The 18699-nt window shown below is 43.9% G+C and overlaps 1 protein-coding gene and 1 long non-coding RNA gene across 2 annotated transcripts; both read right to left on the reverse strand.

Moving 5' to 3' along the window:
- Nucleotides 1-4734: 4734 nt before the first annotated feature.
- Nucleotides 4735-12279, reverse strand: SUMO2 (small ubiquitin like modifier 2). The gene is made up of 4 exons (XM_074847553.1): nt 12049-12279; nt 10194-10325; nt 6968-7039; nt 4735-5414 (listed from the first exon to the last, which is right to left on the reverse strand). Exons 1-4 carry the CDS (start codon nt 12067-12069, stop codon nt 5352-5354), a joined length of 288 nt encoding a protein of 95 aa, XP_074703654.1. The 5' UTR covers nt 12070-12279; the 3' UTR covers nt 4735-5351.
- Nucleotides 12280-14480: 2201 nt separating this feature from the next.
- Nucleotides 14481-18673, reverse strand: LOC141933153 (uncharacterized). The gene is made up of 2 exons (XR_012626012.1): nt 18194-18673; nt 14481-18107 (listed from the first exon to the last, which is right to left on the reverse strand). It is a non-coding gene; the product is annotated as an uncharacterized LOC141933153 (long non-coding RNA).
- Between the last annotated feature and the right edge of the window lie 26 nt (nt 18674-18699).

Genomic DNA, 18699 nt, shown 5'->3' on the forward strand with positions numbered 1-18699 from the left:
TGGCAGTGTACTCCAAAGCATTGTTCCTTAGTGGAAAAAAAGACAAGCATCACTGGAAGGGGAAGTCAGGGTCCTGATAGAGTCCTCAAAGAGCTCCTTTCATTCCACTTTTGTCTTGTCTGAGTTTGCTTAAACTGATGTTTTCTTAATCAAGTGATCCTTCAAGAGCCCTTGTAGGGCATCAGATGTACTTTAATGAGATCTATGGACTGGATGCTGAAAGGGGCGGATCTAAGCCACCAAAACGAGCACAAAATTAATCAAAGGGTGTCCTTTGCATCCATGTCTCCCTGGAGAATATTCCTTTCCCAAGGAGAAACAATCTATTCACTATTTATTTGGGCTTCCACAACCTTAGTCTTTCCCCAGTGCTCCAAAATCATCCCTGTATCAGGATTAATTGTTAAAACCTACAACTCTCCCCACAGTCCCCATCCCCACTGCAGCTCCTCGCCAACTCATACACTTATCTTTCTACAGCACCCCACTGACGTTCATTACTTCCAGGATCTCTGCTGACAGCAAACCACTTCCTTCCTAGCACCACCAGCCCTACCTCATCTTCCTGCACAAACGGAAATTCTTCAGGGATAGGGGAAAACTCTTCCTCTCCAAGGGACTCAAACCATTTCATAAGCACCAGCTGGGCCTCCCAGCATCTCCATGTTAAGAGTAAGACCATGAGTCCCATGCAACTAGTGAAGAAACCAGGAAACCTCTGTAATTAAGCATCTTGAAGGCCAACCAAAAACTGGAAACGGAGATCAAAATCCAGTCTTCCATCTCCTATACACCCTCACACTCCTACATCCTAACCACCAGGGAGAAGTGCTGTACTACCAATTCATCCTGACACCAAGTACAAAAAAGCAAGATAAATTAGAGGATTAAATTATTCACTATCAGAACACATTCAGTTTGGCAACCATTTAACAGTCAGAATGAACAAACCTCGATAATCCAGAGAATGAAATGTATTAATTACAGTGGTAATATAATTAAGAAGAATTCAAGTCATTTAAATGCTTTTGATTATCTTTTCGTACTGCACAACAGCTGATACAAGTGTACTGAGAAGAGCCCACAATCTTAATAAAAATCCTTCAATTTATTGTTCACTTTCAATTTAATAGATGATGAAGGAAGCATCTAGTTTTTCATTTTTAGCTTTGGAAACAAATTGCTATTCCTTAGAAATTCAATTCTTTCCAACTGGCTGAAGCATAGAAAGTATTCTTTCTTTGAGCCAGTCACATTATACCTTTTCATTAATGTTGCAGTAACGGTCACAATGTATCCAACACACAAAACAACAGCACTTACATTACACTGTCTGACTCAGAAGTAATGAAGTGAAGGTACTAGAAAGCAATATTCTTGCGAGAAAATAATCTTGCTTTGACCATAACCTTTGCAGAGACGCTATATCTGTCTTGATATTGTAGTTATCTTGCAGCAGCAGTTATCTTAGTGCTACTTCAGGGATTTTTGTTTTATTGAGAACACCTCCATATGCCAGTACAAGAATCTCTCTCAGATTACCACTTGGAGGATTTCCTTACACTCTTGGCAGTTTAGCATATTCCATTTCAGAACAGCCTTGAACTCCCAGAACCCCTTTTGAACCAGCATCTCAGGCCACTTAATATTGATCCTCACAAGAGCCTGATTAAATGGGTATTATTGCCATTGTGCAGATAAACCAAGGCACTGATTTTCAGGTGTTAACCGAGGGTCCCACCAAAACCAGCTATGCTTTCAATCTGTCATTATCCCCCCGTACATGAGTAAAAATGCCTTATTTTAGGTGCCCGAAACAGTTTTGGTTACATCTTTTTAAATAACTGGTCATGTCCATTCCACAACTGAAACAGAAACTGTCTGAAGGACTGAAGACCCAGCAGATACTACAGACAAGGTCTTATCATCCACAACAACTCACTAGAGTACTCTATCCAATTATGACTTACTCCATTCTTTTTAACTTAAAAACCATGAAGATTATTAACTAAATTGCATGGCAATCACTTTAGAATTCATTATTTGAAAATTGTGGGCAATAATACAATTTGCCCAGGCTCTTGAAAGATCCCAGCTGTTAAATAAACATGGAAAACTTACCTCCCAACTAGCTTGATAAGACCTCTTTTCCCAGTTTTCCTCCATCCTCCGCCACGTGGACTTCTAGTAGTCCACTAGGCTACCGGTGTACACACGAGAACTATTACAAATCAAGCCAGGCCAAACAGCTAAGTGAACTCCAAATAATTGATCCAAATTGTTTATATCCCTGTACTTCATCCCATTTCTGAATCATCACCCCTAGCAGTAGCTTCCTTAGTGAAGATGAAGTCACAGCAAAACCACTTAGGTCCCAGCAAACAGGAATCAACACATAAATTCTCTAAGTGGCAGAGGAGCAGTACCGACAAGCAACAGGTCTGTCATAAGGAGAATATTTGCAAGACCATGCAAGAAGAGTTCTAAAAAAACAGGTTTTTTTAAAAAAAGAGGTTAGTATTTCTACGTTGCTGTGTACACAAATATGTTATGTGTCAGAATGTGCTGGTCCACTTAATCTGCTAGATTAATGGAAATTAAAAGTTTGAGGCTCTTAAGGAACTAGGTCACTTAAGATGTTTGAGTTTCTCAATTTTTATATAATCAAGAAGAAAACATCTCTCAGAAAAGACCATTTTACCAGTTTTTGATTGCAGTCACCATCTTACATAAACACCATCCAGCATTGTTAGAGGAATTATTTCAGAAATATGAAGAGCAAGCTCAGCTGAATAGCAGAAGGATGTTAGAAATGGAGAAATTTAGGTCATCAATGCCCCTCCATTTTTTAATAGCCTGTTGCTAAATACTAGAGGAAACTTCAATTTATGCTGAATTAAGGTGTATTTCTAAAGCTGCCACATCAATTCAAAGGTACAAAAGCCTATGTTTTTCATTTTTGCACAGGGAGATTTTGGTAAGCTAATCAGAATTCATGTTAAATGGTCTCATTTTATTAATGGAACATTATGTTACAAGAATCCTGCATATAAGTTCATGACAGATGAAGTACCACTCTACTAATCCAGGAAATTAAGACGCTGGTTTTGAAAGCATGCTGTTCAGTACCTGTCACTTGACATATATTGCCTCAGGAAAGAAAAAATAGTAGGCAAGATACAACAGGAAGTTTTGAACTTCACAGTCTTTAAGTTGGGCTGAAAAAAAACTGTATTTAAGAAGACCTCACCCTTTCTTCAGAAACTAAAGCAAGTCCAAACATCTTTTTTGGCCAAACAAGATAAAGACAGCTTTCTCCCGGGAAAAGTCTTGGCATGACATCAAGTTGAAAGAATTTTATACACCGATATCAGAATTCTATCCAGGTTGAAAGCCAGAGATTCTAAAGGCAAAGAGCAACGTATTCCATGTCTAATCCACGAGGTGTTGAAATACATTCCCATCACCACTTTTTTCCCCCAAATGTTTTTTCCAGGCCTTTTGTGGGTTTGGATATCAAAACATTTGTTCACAAGAGGGAATTCCAACCTTGCAATATACCACAGAAGTCTACAAGATACGTAACAGAATAAGAAATAATCTGCTTAGCAGTAGCATTTCCTAGAATTAAAACCATGGCATACAGTAGATTACATTTTTCAGCTACATAGTCAAGAGCAACTGCAAAAAGACGCTACTTTTCTTATATCTCCATTAAACATAATTAATGTAATATCAGCTGTGCGAAAATCGTGACAGAACTCAAATAGATCATTGTCCATCAGCTAAAAGGATATTTTGCCACAAATTTAAAGAATTTCCAGATCCAGCAGGCACTGGCCTAGTATCTAATAATCACTTCTTGAATTAACTATTACAAAAACTACCACCAAAAAGTGAGCTCTGCTAACAAGTTAATACCTAAAAGAGCATTAACTTACTGCAAACGCTACGAAATATTAGAACATTCCTAGGACATCAGAGAATGCTCTGGGGCTGTTGAGTAGATAGGTATATAATCTTTCATGAACATCCATGGATTTCACCACAACCTCTAAACTTCCCCATGAGAAAACTCAGGAACAACAGCCTTGTGGAAAAGACTCATGAAAAACATCACTGTCACTAGCTCCCTTCAGTACTTCAAAAGCCTCTCCCCCTTTCAAGCAGGAATACCACAACGGTAAAGCAGAGCTTGGAATCTACACCACCATAGCTAAATACACCCAAAACCAGAACTCAATTTTTTATTTTTGCTTTACATTTCCAAGCATCTCCCATTTGATACCACAATAAACTGAAAGGTTAACGAAATTATTTGCTCTTTTTAACTTACTGTTTACATCAAAAAGCATTCAAATACAGAGTTTCAAATAAGCGACTGTAACAATATTGATGTTTCTATCAAAGACTGACAAAAAGAGCTCAACCCAAAGGCATTAATTAAGTAGTCCAGTATTTTGCAGTTTGCCTAATCAAACATTTTTGGCTTAGCGGATCATACACAAAAATAAAATAATCAAAAGACAAAACTGACTTCTATTTCCAGCTCAACTACTGACTGACTGAGAGGTCTCAAGGAAGCCTTTCATTTCCAACAGTCCTCCGACTGCAGAAAGGGGATTACACTTACTTACCGCATAGAAAGCTGAGAATTGAGAAGCATGAAGTGCTGCAGAGAAAGAAATACAAGTGCTGAGTACTATTACTCCACAGAAAAATAAAGAAAACTGGTTATTTTAAACAAGAAGTTTATTTAAACAACAAGACGCTTTACTTGAAGGGAAAACTATCTAGGAATTTTTTTTTTTTTTTTAGAGTAATTTATCCCTACTTAGACAGAAATTGCTCTACATGTAACAGCTACGTACAAAAAAGTTATAAAATTGTCCTTGGTTTTACAACGATAAAAGAAAAACATTGAAATTATCCAATCAAACAAGGTATGCAAGGTGGGTTTTTTTAAACAGTGAGAGCAAAATAACTTACTGGAATATAAAGATAAAAGTAGAAGGAGCATGCCACTAACGGAGAAAGGGGCATTTTCACAGAACCAGTTTGTTTTCCCACCCCATCTCCATTAAATGTTGATCAAAACATACCATTGGCCATTTAGTTAAAAAAAATATGCGTTATGTCTGTGCACATACACCAGTTACTTTATGTACAATAGAAGGAATAGGAAAAAAAAAATCAGAGAGAGAAGAGAGAAAACTATACTGCAGTAGTCAGGATGTGGCTGAACCAAGTCTCATTTTTCTAATTGTGAATGTGTCGCCTGTGGGAGCACAGTTCTGGAGAGGAAAGTAGCAGGTTCTTTTTTTGTGTGTTTGTTTTTTGTTTTTGTTTTTTTAGTAAACTCCTCCTGTTTGCTGCTGGAACACATCAATTGTATCTTCATCCTCCATTTCCAACTATAGCAGAAAAGAGAAAAAAGGCTTTCAACTCTTCTCAGATATCTACTATAGGCTGGGTTGTTCTTACATTTCCTGTCTTCAAGTTTACATTTTATGCAACTTAATCAGACCAGCCCCGCTCCCCTCCATCATCATCACTTTGTACATTTAACCTACCTCACCGTAACTCAAAAGCAAACAAATTACATGGAAAAAAAAAAGCCAGTTGATAGCCTGTTGTCCCAGAATGAATGCTATTATGTAACTTCAGGGTGCATTGTGTGACTCCTATGAAAAATATCAGCATTTGTAACATTTTAATTCTGTTGCCTACTTTGCCACTGCATCTTCTTTCTCCTATTTACTTCCTCAGTTTACTTTAGAACATTGCCACAATTCCACTTTGCGGCTGCTGTTCAAATGTGCAAATGGCTTCAGCTACAGCACTAAAGAAAGCAGACCATAATTAAGGGCCCTAGCCCAACCAGGCAGTAAAACCAAGCATCAGCAAGCACCAAAAAATTAAAACCACTTTACATGGTCAACCATGCAACAAACTGCCGGTGAGGAACGGCAATACTTCATTAACATAATTCTCTCTTTTCACTGTAATTTTTACAGTCGATATTCCTAGGATGTTTATGTTACCTGCTGACAAAATCTGTACCAAGACTGAAGGAGTAGCTATAACTAATGTTTATATTTCTAAACAGTCTTAATTTCTGCTCCAGGAAATCAAACTGGTCTATGGCATTTACTGCAGCTATAAATAGACTGATCCTTAGCTTCAGCATAACATGGATGGGAGAAAAAAAAAGCACCCTGTTGCCTCAATTACCAGTATTCCAAGTTAAAAAGTGGCATAGATTGTGGCCATAAGAGGCACATACTTTGGAGCAACTGCTTAGAAAATATAGATCTACTATAAACCTCCTAGAAACAAGAGTCCCTTGTTTCATAACAAGTGGTTCCGAAAAGCAAGTAAAACTGTATCACTTGGAAAAGGTAATTAAACACAGCTACATGGAGCAGTCCAGAAAAATACTGAAGAGTCACAGTGAACTAATCTGTCCTTGGAATGGCCTTCGTTTTAACCAATTACAAACAGACAACCCAAACTTCACAGTATTCATCAGTTTTCTGCTGCTGAAGCAGAACTTCAGATTACACATAACAGAAAATTACTTTTGTATTACAAATGCAAGTTTGCAAACGGGATCTCTGAGAACATCCCGGCAAAAAAATAAAGCCACTGCTTCAGGAAAAACTCAATTCTTAACTTACTGATACTTATCTCAGAGTCGTGACTCGGTAAAGTGACAGTTTCACCATCTGTACACTGTACTTCATTTTCTTATTACTACAGTGATGCAGACTAATTATTCAACACACTTAAGTCTAAGATTCCATTTCCAACAATTCTAAACTAGTAATACCAAAATAATGGCAAAAAAATCATCAAGTTCTATCACTAGTATATACAATTACACAAGTATTTTATATGAAACAGAAGCGTCAACTCCTGCAGCAAATTTCAAACACAGTTCTTTAGTCCTGCTTCTGTTGTTTACCTGTGCAGGTGTGTCTGTTTCATTAATTGGCTGCCCATCGAACCGGAATCTGATTTGCCTCATTGACAACCCCTGGACAAAGAGAAGTAACACAAAGGGAAGTAAGTCTGGTGTAAAAGTACTCGCTAGTTTTCTCATGAACTTGTCACTGGAATTGCAGCATGATCATTAAAAGCCACCATTCATAATGCACGATACAGCTTCTGTACTCCCCTCATGCACTGACTTTAAGGCATTTCACTACAAATCCTTGCAATCTGTTTTGTATTAAAAATTGCATTGTGTCCAATAACTAAGAGAAGCAACAGTGCCCCCACTGACTGTAAGTTAAAATAAAACAACTTCTAGCACACAGGTCTCAGCCCAAAGGCCAGAATTTTTATAGTGCTTTTTAATAATAATTCACTTAAAAATTAGATGCAACACTTTGTGTAACAAATGTCAAGCAGTAATATTCAACACTCCTTTTTGATCTTCCCCAAAATCAAAGGTATTCTAAACCACATTTTTTCCAGAAATGCAACCACCATTTCTTAGTCCACAGCAGCAAAGAGTAGGCAACAGTAACTTTTTGACCTTGTTCCTATTAACAAGATCAATGGATCAAAGTTTTTCCATGCACAGTTGGAACTTTCAAAAAAACTGAAGGAACCTTCTACTTCCAGAAACCACTGAATAGTATTTCGAACTAGCATTTCTACCACACAATAGTCATTTTGCTGACCTCTTCCATCCCCAGAAGACTTAATTCTCATTCTCACTTGACCCAACAGATGGAAAAAAGAAGACTAAAGAGCAACAATCCCTCTACTAACAAGATAAGCTTCAAATTCACAAGTTAGTTTTCAAAGGTATTCTACAGCACACTACATTCTGCAAAGGAAGATGACTGAAGTTTGAGGATACAACCAGAACCAAGAACCTCGGTGTCTACTTCTTTCCCAGTTCTATCTATTCTCTATACAGAGTATCTAAAAATACAAGAAGACTGGCTGGTTTTGAAGTAAATTCAATCTATCACATGGTGCTGCTCTGGCATCTCTGAGTATGAAAAGAAGCCTTCATTTAGCCATGCAAGAGCAGATATAACACACAAAAGAAAACTTAATGTAGTAATTATTTTTGAGAAGCTGATTTATCAGGAAAATATTTCAATAAAGAATGTGAGTAAACTTTTTGCTAAGACTTTATAGTTCACAGCAAAAGGCCTTCTCCAGTGTGACTGAGATTCTGCACTATTCACTCAGAACATCATCTTGTTTAAGAAAACCATGTGGCTAAGTGTCATGGCAGCAACACATTTTTGCACAGCAACATTTGGTTTGAGCTGTCTTCTCTGACATTGTGTTTCTTAAAATATATATTTCTTATTCCAGAAGTGTTGTTTTTTTGCAGGTTCCTGAGAACTTTATGAGCTGAATAAATGCTAACTGAAAACATCCGGAAAAAACCATACCTTGGTGACATTAGTGTCCACAAAAAATTAAGTATATTCCACGGACACTTTTTTCCCACTTAACTGCAAACAGTCTTCATCTTCTAATCATATTATTCAAGGTTTAGTTACTTCCATTTTAGGTCTACTACATGTGATACATGATTTTCATTCTTTAAAGCTGCTAAATTCTCTACTATACACAGCTTCCACCTCTCCAAAGTTAAATCTAGAGTCCACAGTTTAGGGATTTTAAGATTAGGTATTCCTAGTTAGGAACATGAACAAAATCTAACTTTTGGAGATACACAGTCAAATGATTTTAAACAGAGTTTGAGAAGTAAGCATCTAAGAAAATTTCAAGACAAGTCCACCTCCACAGAAATATCCTTTGGATACCTACTAGCTTAAAACTGAAATCAGGAAGAATGTCTCCCATTCCAAAGATTTTTTTTTTTTTTCCTCTCCCATTGACATCTGGGGTTTTTTGTTGATTTTAGGTTTTTCAAAGCAGATTAGAAATTTAGGTGAAAAGTTCTAGAATCTTACTTCCATTTGTATCCAAGTTACTGAAGTATGAATGGTACTTCTAAAATCATCTTTCCCAGGACTTTAGAAACAATTAACCTATCCTCAAACTCCACAAAAGACAGATATAACTGCACTTTAAGTTTGGAAAAAGCAATACACAAGGGATTTACATAGTATAACTTGAATTTGTATGACAGAGGTAGGAAAAAATGAGCTCACAGCCTCAAACATTCACTAATTTATCCCCAGAATGCCCACACAAGCACATATTCACATTTTCAGTAAGAGCTGATTTTCCCTGTCTTTATTCGTCTCACTATCCTATTGCAGCCAAGGGTAAACCAAAGAGGTTTTACCACTCTGAGAACTGCAGTTTGTTTTTCTTGGTGGTGAAATAGTTACCTCAATATTTTATACTGATTTTATTGTATTCGATAGTATCACTGAATATTTGTGTTTAAAAAAACCCTTCCCAATTACAAACACTTTTGTAGACATGGAACTTTTTAAAGGCAGACTTTCATTTAAAAAATCATGGACAGCAGAGACAAAATTTTCCTAATCAGAAGCTTCAGAAGAAAGTGTTAAATAGTACTACTCTTACACAGGTGTTTTTAAAACTTGCAATAGCTGCCTGCAACACAGTAGGCTGGCTGCAGTTGCCACTACACTAGCAAAATACATTTTTTTCTCCCTCAGAGGGTTAATCTGACAGCTAGGCCACAAGAGAAAAAACAAAGCTCATCATTAAATGTACAAGGTTCCTTCTCAAGCTTTAGACACCTTTAATCCCCAAAATACTCACTGATGTTCTCTCACCTTAATACAATAATACTAGGCTAATAAATCAGAAGTCTATGACCAGGCCTAGTAGTTACTCAGAGTTATAAAAATACCTCTGATTATCACTCAACTCTCTATCCTAAGTTCATACTGCAGGGTCCTAATCCACCCTTTTAATACTGATATTTTTGAGCAGTAGAGCAACAGTTGCCTCCCAACAGCCTACACCTATAATGCAGATTTCACAAAGATAACAACAGAACTTGATTTTACCAATTTCCTGTCACAACCCTGTCAGGCCACTCTATAACAGATCCTAAGAACAATACACCTTCCACAACACAATTAGTTTCTGTTAAGTCTCTATCATTTTGCATATTTACACAGTTTTAAGACTTTACTGTCTTCATCTATCTCTAACTGAGATCACCTCTCCCCCAGACACCAGTTCTCCTGACCATCATACAAGTACCATACCTGTCGTTCACAATAGGCTTTCATTAGTTTACTAAGTGGTGTATGCCTCTTAATCTTAAACTGCACCACAGACCCATCTTGCCCTGCCACCTTCAGATTAATGTGGTCATTGTTTTCAGTCTTCACTCCTTCCTGTTGAGGAAATAAAAGAAAAAAAACCACCACTTTTTTAAAAGGTATGAAACAAGAAGTTAACATTTTACCAAAGTGCAACAGGTCATTCAAAAGGAGGAAATAAAGATATTATAGCTGTTTACCAACTTGAAACTTTGAATTAGGAAATAAAGGTCAGTACTTTTTATTTAAAAAAAAAAAAAAAGCCACACACACAAAAAATCCCTAAACCCTACTAATATTAGTTGTCATTCTTGAGATTGGTTAACATGCAAAGTAGCAGTGAAGACTTACAAGGCCAGTTGTTTTAAAACAATTAAAAAAAAAAGTTATTTCTATCAATAAAATGCAATGCTACTGTTCCCAATCGAAGGAATAAAGTTATTTATATTATAACCATGATCTCAATCACCAGCTAAGTCTCCTTCTTGCTGTATCTCAAACTTTTTCATACCAGTTGAGGTACTTCTGAAGAAAACTTCCAAGATACTTTAAAGGACTGTACTTGAAAAGGTCACAAAACTCGAAAAGAACCAAGCTTTCTCCTTCAGAAAACGTTTAAGAAAAAACCCTCCTAAATAGCAGCCCGATCCTCTCGCTTCCATTAGAAGCCGCACACAGAAACTGCAGAGAAACCAACTTTAACTCCGTTGCTCGTGTTCCGATGCAGAGTATCACGGCAGAAGCAAAGAGAAGAGTCAACGCTACCCAGCTCCTAGGCAGCGCCCGCTCCTGAGGTGCCCAGCAGCGTTTTCATCTTTGTTTTCTTTAGGAGAAGCGACCCGAGGCCAGGGAAGCGGCGAGGGTGTCGGATGGCCCCGGCCGGGGTGCGGGTCCCCGCCATGTGACAGATCCCCCGCCCGCCGCGCTCCAGGCCACGGCCCCGACACACCGCCCCGCCGCCGTTTATTATGTTCTGGCGCTTTCAAACTCAGTTTAAAAACGGGGGGAGGGCGGGGGGGGGAGAGAAAAAATTTTTAAAAAGGAACGGCGGCAGCGCGGCGTTCGCTGCTTGTAGGGCGTTTTTTTCCCAGTGGTTGTTTTCTTTTTTTTAATTCCTGCTGTCGAAAAGCGAAGCTCCCCTCCGCCCGCAGCAGTCCCCCCCCACCCCGGGCGGCCCCTCCCGCGGCCAGGGGCGAGCGGCAGCACAAAAGGGGCAGGGAGCGATACCCGCCCGCCCGCCCCGCCCGCGGCGGAAAGGCCCCAGCGCGCTCCTGCCAGCGGCACCGTATGGGAAGGGGCTGGCAAGTGCCCCAGCGAAAGGCTGGTTACGAGCGGGGATGCTGCGCCCGAGCCAGCCCGAACCACCGCCAGCCGCGCAGGGAGGCCGGATCCGGCCCCGCGAAGAGGAGGGGGAGGAGGAGGAAGGCAACAGCAGCAACCGCCTCCGGACCTGCCTCTCTCCCTGAGGAGGGCGGGAAGGGAGCCCGGATTCGCCCCCCTCGGCCCCCCCCTTTCCCCGCCGCCCTCCCCGGGGATCCTCCGCCCGCCCCGGGAGGCTGCGGCCCCGGCCCCCCCTCCCCCGGCGGGGCGGGAAGGCGGCCGCGGCCTGGGTGCGCAGGAAAATGGCGCGCAAAGCCGGCGCGGCGGAGCCGAGGCCGTTGGCTGACCGGGCCGGGGCCGGGCTCGCGGCCGGGCCCCGGCCTCCTCCTGCCGCCGCCGCCGCCGCCGCCTGAGGGGCGAAGTGAGGCGGCGGGGGCGAGGGAGGGAGGCGGAGGGGGCGGGAGGGCGCCTGCCTCACCTTGGGCTTCTCGTCGGCCATGGCGAGTCAGCGATGTCCGGGCCACTCCGAGCGCCTCACAAAGGGGGGGAAGAAACGGCCGAGCGCGGCGGAGGAGAGAGGAGGGAGAGAGAGAGAGAGAGAGGGGAAGGCGGGGGGGGGAAGGGAGCGCGCACGCACTGCCGCGGGGCCGCGCCTTGCCCCCGTGCGTGCGCGCGCCCGCCCCGTCCGCCGGGCTCTCCCCCGCCCCCCTCGCGGCGCGGCCCCGCCGCCCATTGGGCCCCGGCGGACGGGGGGGGGGGGGGGGGGGGGGGGCGGGGACAGCGAGGGGGGGTGGAGGGAGCGCGCGCGCGCCCCGGCCGTTACATAACGCGGCGGCGGGAGGCGGAGCGTGCGCGCGCCCCGGCCGCTGCCCGCGCTGCGTGCGCGCGCCCCGCCCCGCCCGCCGGGCGCAGCGGGCCCTGCCGTGCGGCGGGTATTGTCCTCCTCAAAATGGCCGCCGGGCCGCGGCGCCCCGCGCCCCTCCCCACCGTCCCCGGGAAGGGCCCTCCGCCGCCCGCCAGCTTCGCGCCCCCCCGGCCCGACCTCCTCAGGGCCCCACCGCCCCTTCGGCTCCTCATCCCGGGGCCCAGCTGGCTGCCCTCGCTCTGGGGCCCTGCTGCACCCTCCCTGTCGCTCCCCCAGGGGTGACCCCTTCATCTCCTCCTCCTCTTGGGCCTCCTCAGACCTGACGCATTTCTTCCCCCTTACTCGCCCTCGCAGTTTCAGGGATGACCCTGATCCAGGCCGGAAGATTTGACAGCAGCCATGCTGCTGAAATCCCTGGCCTTCCCCCCAAGGAAGGTGAGGTGTGAGTTGGACCTGAAACGCAGGTCGCTTCTGCAGAGGGAACCGAGACCTGCTGTGCCTCTCTGTGGCGTCTGAAAAATGCGTCTTGAATACAATTAACTGCAGTCAAGGTTTACTTATATTCTTCAACAAGCTAAGGACGTGATGCTGCACCTCAAAAATGTAATCCATAAGAGGATATACTACTAATTATGTGACTTCTTCACGTTCATTCCAATGGAGGGGAGGAGGAAATTCTCAGTAACTCCACAGATTTCACAGGTTCCCACAAACCAGTTCCTGAGCCTTTTTTCATCAGCGTAACACCCGCCACCATAATTTGTCAACTGTTTCTCCACAGCACATAGGTGGAAAAGAAACACCACAAAAATGACCCTTGTAAATCCTTCAGAGGTGGATTTACCGGGTGGGCATCAGTCCACAGTGGCACCGCTCCGCGTGGTGAACACACTCCGAGTTGTGACACAGAGGTCACGCACACCCTCTGCTCCTGACGTGACAAAACACAGGCCTGCGTATAATGCACCTCCTGCACCATTTTAGAGACATTACAAGATGGGATTTGTCCAGAATAAACTACTCAAGTAGTGAAATATCAGCTGAAGAGAAACTTAACTTACGAGCAAAGCACGGACTGCAGACTCGCCTTTCACTGTCGATTCTGATCCCTCTCCTCCACCTTTTGTCACGTTACTTCACATTTCAGTACCTCCCTTCTGAGTGCGGACACACAGGGATTTTTTTGTTTTATTGCAATGGTCTGGAAATTGAAGAAGAGTAACACCCGCTGAGGACAGGAAGCTGAAGCCAAACCTGTACCTGAGTCCACAGTTGAGAAAATAATACAGCCACAACCCTACCTGAGGCAGTGACGATGGCCTGGGCAGCCAGCTGAGCTTCCACAAAACGTGGGCAGTGAAGTCTTTTACCATCTCCTTGTAGACTAGGCTCCCATATATTGTAAGATTTGCTCTCCGCTTCAGTACTCTCAAAGATCAAATTTCATGTAAAATTTCATAAAATGTTTCAGTTTTAGTATTTTACTCCTTCTGAAGAGTCTGAGTCAGTTCTGGAAAAATCACAGGCACTAGAAGAGCTCAGTCTGATCCAGGAAGGCAACTGAGATGCTGTTTTAAATTGTGCCTGCAACTCAGATACTCCTTTGAGCTGTACTTTCCACTCCTACCTGTGTCATTTTCCTTGATTTATCATCAAAAGATGTTCCAATCAGTCTATCCTGCCTGTTTTCCCTGCATTTAATTACTCGTGCTACTATTTTTCTATTTATTTAAGCTACCGGGAGGCAAGAAGCACCTGTGGCTAGAGAAAACAACATGCTTCTGTACAAATCCCCCTCGCACAGTCTGACGGTATATCGGTCTCCTACGATCTCCCTTCACCTTTTATTTTAGCTCTGAAGAGGAATGGGCAATGCCATTTGGACCTGCTGAAGTCCATTATGACCACTACGAAGCAGGACTAGATGTGAGAACAAGGAAATAAAGCATCTTAAACCCCACTCTATTCTTCTACTTGGTACGCAGCTTTTTTTAAGTGAGACTCAAAACACACGGGGTACTTTACAGAACAAAAGACAAGTGCCATTTCCCAAAGGACCTTAAGTTCTATTTTTAGAAATGATGCAACATCACAGAGAAGCAACCGCTGTGAGGAAGGGATCACAAGACTGATGTTGCTCCACGGTCCTGTTTTATTTTGCTCTCTCCACTTCTTCCTCCTTCCTGTTTGAAGATCTCTGTGCTACAGGTCCAGGAGAAGGATTTCTTTGGGAGGTGGGATGAAACTGGTCAAGGCCTGAAAGTGGCAAGGACTGAATGCAGGAATGGCATTAATTGAGACATACATTAAGGCCAGCATCACAATTAGAAAAAATGTGCTTAAAAGGAGACAGGAAAAGACACTAGATTTTATGAGAATGTATAGGATTTCAATATCACTGGAGAAGTTATATGCACTCAAAAAAGCTGAAAACTCAGCTGTACCACCATTGGTCTCACCACCAATTACACAGATCTCCAGTCACAGAGCAGGTTTCTACAAACCTCCTATTTATATGGCTTTTGTTCTTATATAGCAGCAGAGGAAACTCACATCATACAGGAGATTCAGAGGAGCTAACAATAAACAGAGTCCTAAAACCCGCAAAGATAACTGGCTAGACAGCAGCACTCAGAGTGAGCGGCAGGGGAGAAGCCACACTGGGAACTACAAAGGACCCATCCTGCAGGGTCCAGGCTGCAGCAAAGGGGGGAAAAGGAGCAGCTTTTTGTCTCTCTGAGCTCCTCAATACATGGAGTTGAAGGGAAGTGAATGGGAAGCATCACAGTGAGAATTCCAGAGAAATTCCTTCTCTGGGAAAAAAATTCCACACGTTGTTTCCTAAAATACTTCCATGCCTTGTTTCATTCTTGTACAGTTTTATAGGGAAGACATGCAATGTGTCTAGATCTTGCAGAGCTCTTTGGCTTAGTTCTCCACCCTCTTCTGAAGAGGGCAGGGAATATGGGTGTTCAATATACATTCCCTTTCACACCAAGATTTTAAATAAGATTTTTAAGACATTAAGCCAGCTACAAGCAGGTGTGTGCACACTGGCAAGCATGAGCCTACAAAAGCAACTTCCAGCCCCTTCAAAACTGTGCATTACTTTGCAATTAGTTGATGCAAGAATAGAAAGCAGTTATTTGAAGGTGTAAGCAAGTGAGTAGGGCTAAAGCTGCCTTCTCAGCCTGGAGCCTGAAGGTCTGAGTAGTTTATTCAGGCTTTGCTCTTCATTAATACTAGTTTAGCCCCGGGTATAGAAAATGCCTTTTGCCTGGGGCACTGCCTGTTCTGTGCCTTCCCTATTCCTGATACTGATCATTCCCTCTGTTCCTCAAGTCATGAAATAGCTTCCAAACCTCCTATTTCACAACTTAGTAACTTCCCTCTTCATCAGGCCTTGATTTTTTTTTTCTTCTCCCCCCCTTTTTTTTCCCCCCCCCGACTGGAAAACAATAACACTGTTTCTCTTTGCCTTCCTCACTGGACCCAGAGCCTGTACTCCAAAGGCTTTTGAGCAATATGAAGTACCATGCTGACATGGTGGTTCTCAATTCTGCTGAATTACATGGACTGGACAGGCACAGAAGCATTTTTGCAAGGCATGCAGGAAGGTCTCCCTCCTAGATATGCCCAGACCTCCAGCCAATGTTCAAAGAAGGACTAAGAAATGTCAAGATTTCATACTAAAACTCACCTTTCCTGATAACTTCCCCAGGAATCAGCCACCTTCCTTATCAGTTCAAGAGCATCAGACGCTGCAGATATGAAAAGCCACTTACACTTCCCGTGAGTGAGCAAAGTGGACTGTACGTGCCAAGAGACGGCACGAGAGGATCACAGAGTTCCAGGACCAGCTTTTAGTGTCTCTTTACACAGGATGGATCCTGGAGCAGAAGAGGACACTGTCCCACTCCTAGATCCACCACCTCAGTAATCAACACTTCTCTCTCCATGCTGATGAAGAGAAAATAAGACCAGTGAGGCTGATGGGCACTCTGCAGGGTTGTCAGGCCTTGCAATATAGTTGGTAAAGGCTGATCACCTGCCTTTTGGCGGCCTCTCCCTGCGTGTATGGCTGTGGTTCCCTACAGAATGATCCACAGACAAGTGTTATGTGTGGAAAAGGATAAAAGGAAAGCAAGAGAAACACACACGGCATGGTGAAAGCACATGGGGATGCTCCAGGCACTGGAGTGTCCCTAGGAAAGCCTCAGGTGGCAAGTTGTGCTATCACAGTTGATACTCAAATGAGCTCACAGAGAGAGAACTCCTTAACTTCACTACATGGAAAGCAAATAACTCCTTCTGACAAGGATCTCACTTGGTAGGCAAGTCTCAGATTTCCATTAAGAGAGTTAGCCAGCTCTATAGTAATTAAGCATTTTAGGTCATTAGTAGCTTTTAATTATGATGCCCATACAGGCAGCGGGCTCTGTATTTTTCTTCAGCACACTGATAGCATAAGCCATGAGAAGTCTCCTACAAGAAACCGATGCAGTTACAGAAGCAGCACCTTACCCTTGAAGAATGGTGGCAGAAGGCCTCTTCCTGCTGGGGTTTCAGGCATCCAGTTTTGATTTGCATCTGGAGCCATTTTAGTAAGGTGTGGAAGGATATTTAGTATCTAGATATCAGCACTAACATCCTCAGAAGTCTGCAGCACCATTTTGTAAGACAGTAGATGAATCTGTACAATAGAGATTCAAATACATGCACATCCCCAAATTCCCCCCAAATACAGGACTCTTACCCACAATAGAGGATGAACATTCTTAAAACTGATGAATCTTAGTTTCTCAAGCAGGTTTCTGAAGATTTAAGTTCTTCTACCCTGCAACAAGCCATTCCTCCTGACTGACCTGAGTAGGCACCACTCCCTTTTCTCAGCATGATTGGTATCACAACATGCTCTTACCAAAGATAATTGCTTTATTTTTATTGGAAATGATGGATGCAGTAGCCAATAAAGTAAAAAAAGAGACAATTTAGCAGTGGAGTGTTGCAGCATTTGTCATATGAGGACAGCGAATGATTTAAGCTATCTTGAAAAATTAATTCTTAGTGAGCTTCTCTGGAAAGCACCAGTCTGAGAGGGACCGGCTTCTTCTAGCTGCGAGTTCTGTGAGACAGCATTGCTACTATTTTTCTTAAAAAGTGTATCGCTGAACAAGTTTGTTATTGCAAGGAACAGGCAAAAAGTGAGGAGAGCAGGATGGAGGGGAAGGAGCAGCATGTGGTTAGTTTTATCACAGCAAGTTATTAACAGATACTGAAGTTCAACTCCATCGGTACGTGAGCTCCCAGAGTTCACAGCAAGTTGATGGGGCAGTGTCCGGCAGTCTCAGCAAGCAAACTCTGCCCAATCTCTAGGGGGTCTTAACTCCCACCCTGACCCCTGCCAGGCAGAGAAGGGAAAAAAATCTCATGACCCTGAGTTAAGTGAGTAAGGCAGCACAGAGTTCTTCCTGACACCTGCCAGCACGTCTCCCTGACCTGCTGTGATCGATCTAATGCTTCATTACAAGTCCTTCTCCAACCTGCAGGCAACCCACGGAAGTCATAAAGCACATAATTTGATTAATCAGCTTTATCAATGAGCTTGCCCAAGAGCTCCAGCAACTCCACTCCAGAGAATGTCACCTTCAACAACCTGGAGGCTCATCTATCTGCAAGTGTTTGAAGAAATAAGAGAAACTGGTTATTACACGGCAATCAAGTCAGTGAAGTGAACGCGAAGACTGTGCTGACTGACCCAACTAGATCCCGCACACCCGGCGCCGGCACCGCATCCACGCAGCATTTAAACCCTCGAGACAAGAAAATGAAGCAGATCGAGACGGGGCGGCCTCCTTCCTCCCTCTTCTCCCCGCCCCAGGCCCTGCGGGCCGGGGCCGAGGTTCAGGGGGGCAGCCCCGGGGCTGCTCGGAGCCACCTGCTGCCTCTCCGCCGCCGCGCTGGGCCGGGCCCCGCCGAGGGCCGGCGCTCAGAGCCCCCGGGCAGAGCCAGGGCTCCGCAGACCGGCTCCCCCGCGGCCGGCCTCAGGGAAACCCCCACGGCAGCTGCGGGCGAAGCGGAGCGGGGCCCAGCCCGCCCCGTCCCGCCCCGGCGGGGCCTTTGGGGCCGGCGGCGCTTCCGGGGCGAGCGGCCGGTGCCTGCCCCGGGCCGGCGGAGACCCGCCGGGCCCTTTCCCCTGCCGACGCCTCTGCTCGGGCCGGCAGCGCCGCGGGGAAGCGCCGGAGCGCGGGGGGGCTGCGGGGT

This window comes from Strix aluco, chromosome 21 (genome assembly GCF_031877795.1).
Source record: "Strix aluco isolate bStrAlu1 chromosome 21, bStrAlu1.hap1, whole genome shotgun sequence".
Classification (NCBI taxonomy): Eukaryota; Metazoa; Chordata; class Aves; order Strigiformes; family Strigidae; genus Strix; species Strix aluco.

Excerpts from the sequence above, each read along its gene's own strand:
- SUMO2 (XM_074847553.1), bottom strand. The coding sequence starts at position 12,069 with ATGGCCGACGAGAAGCCCAAG. Across the intron at positions 7,040-10,193 it reads AAGCCTATTGTGAACGACAG|GGGTTGTCAATGAGGCAAAT; the intron begins GTATGGTACTTG and ends CTCTTTGTCCAG. Across the intron at positions 5,415-6,967 it reads AAACAGACACACCTGCACAG|TTGGAAATGGAGGATGAAGA; the intron begins GTAAACAACAGA and ends TTTCTGCTATAG.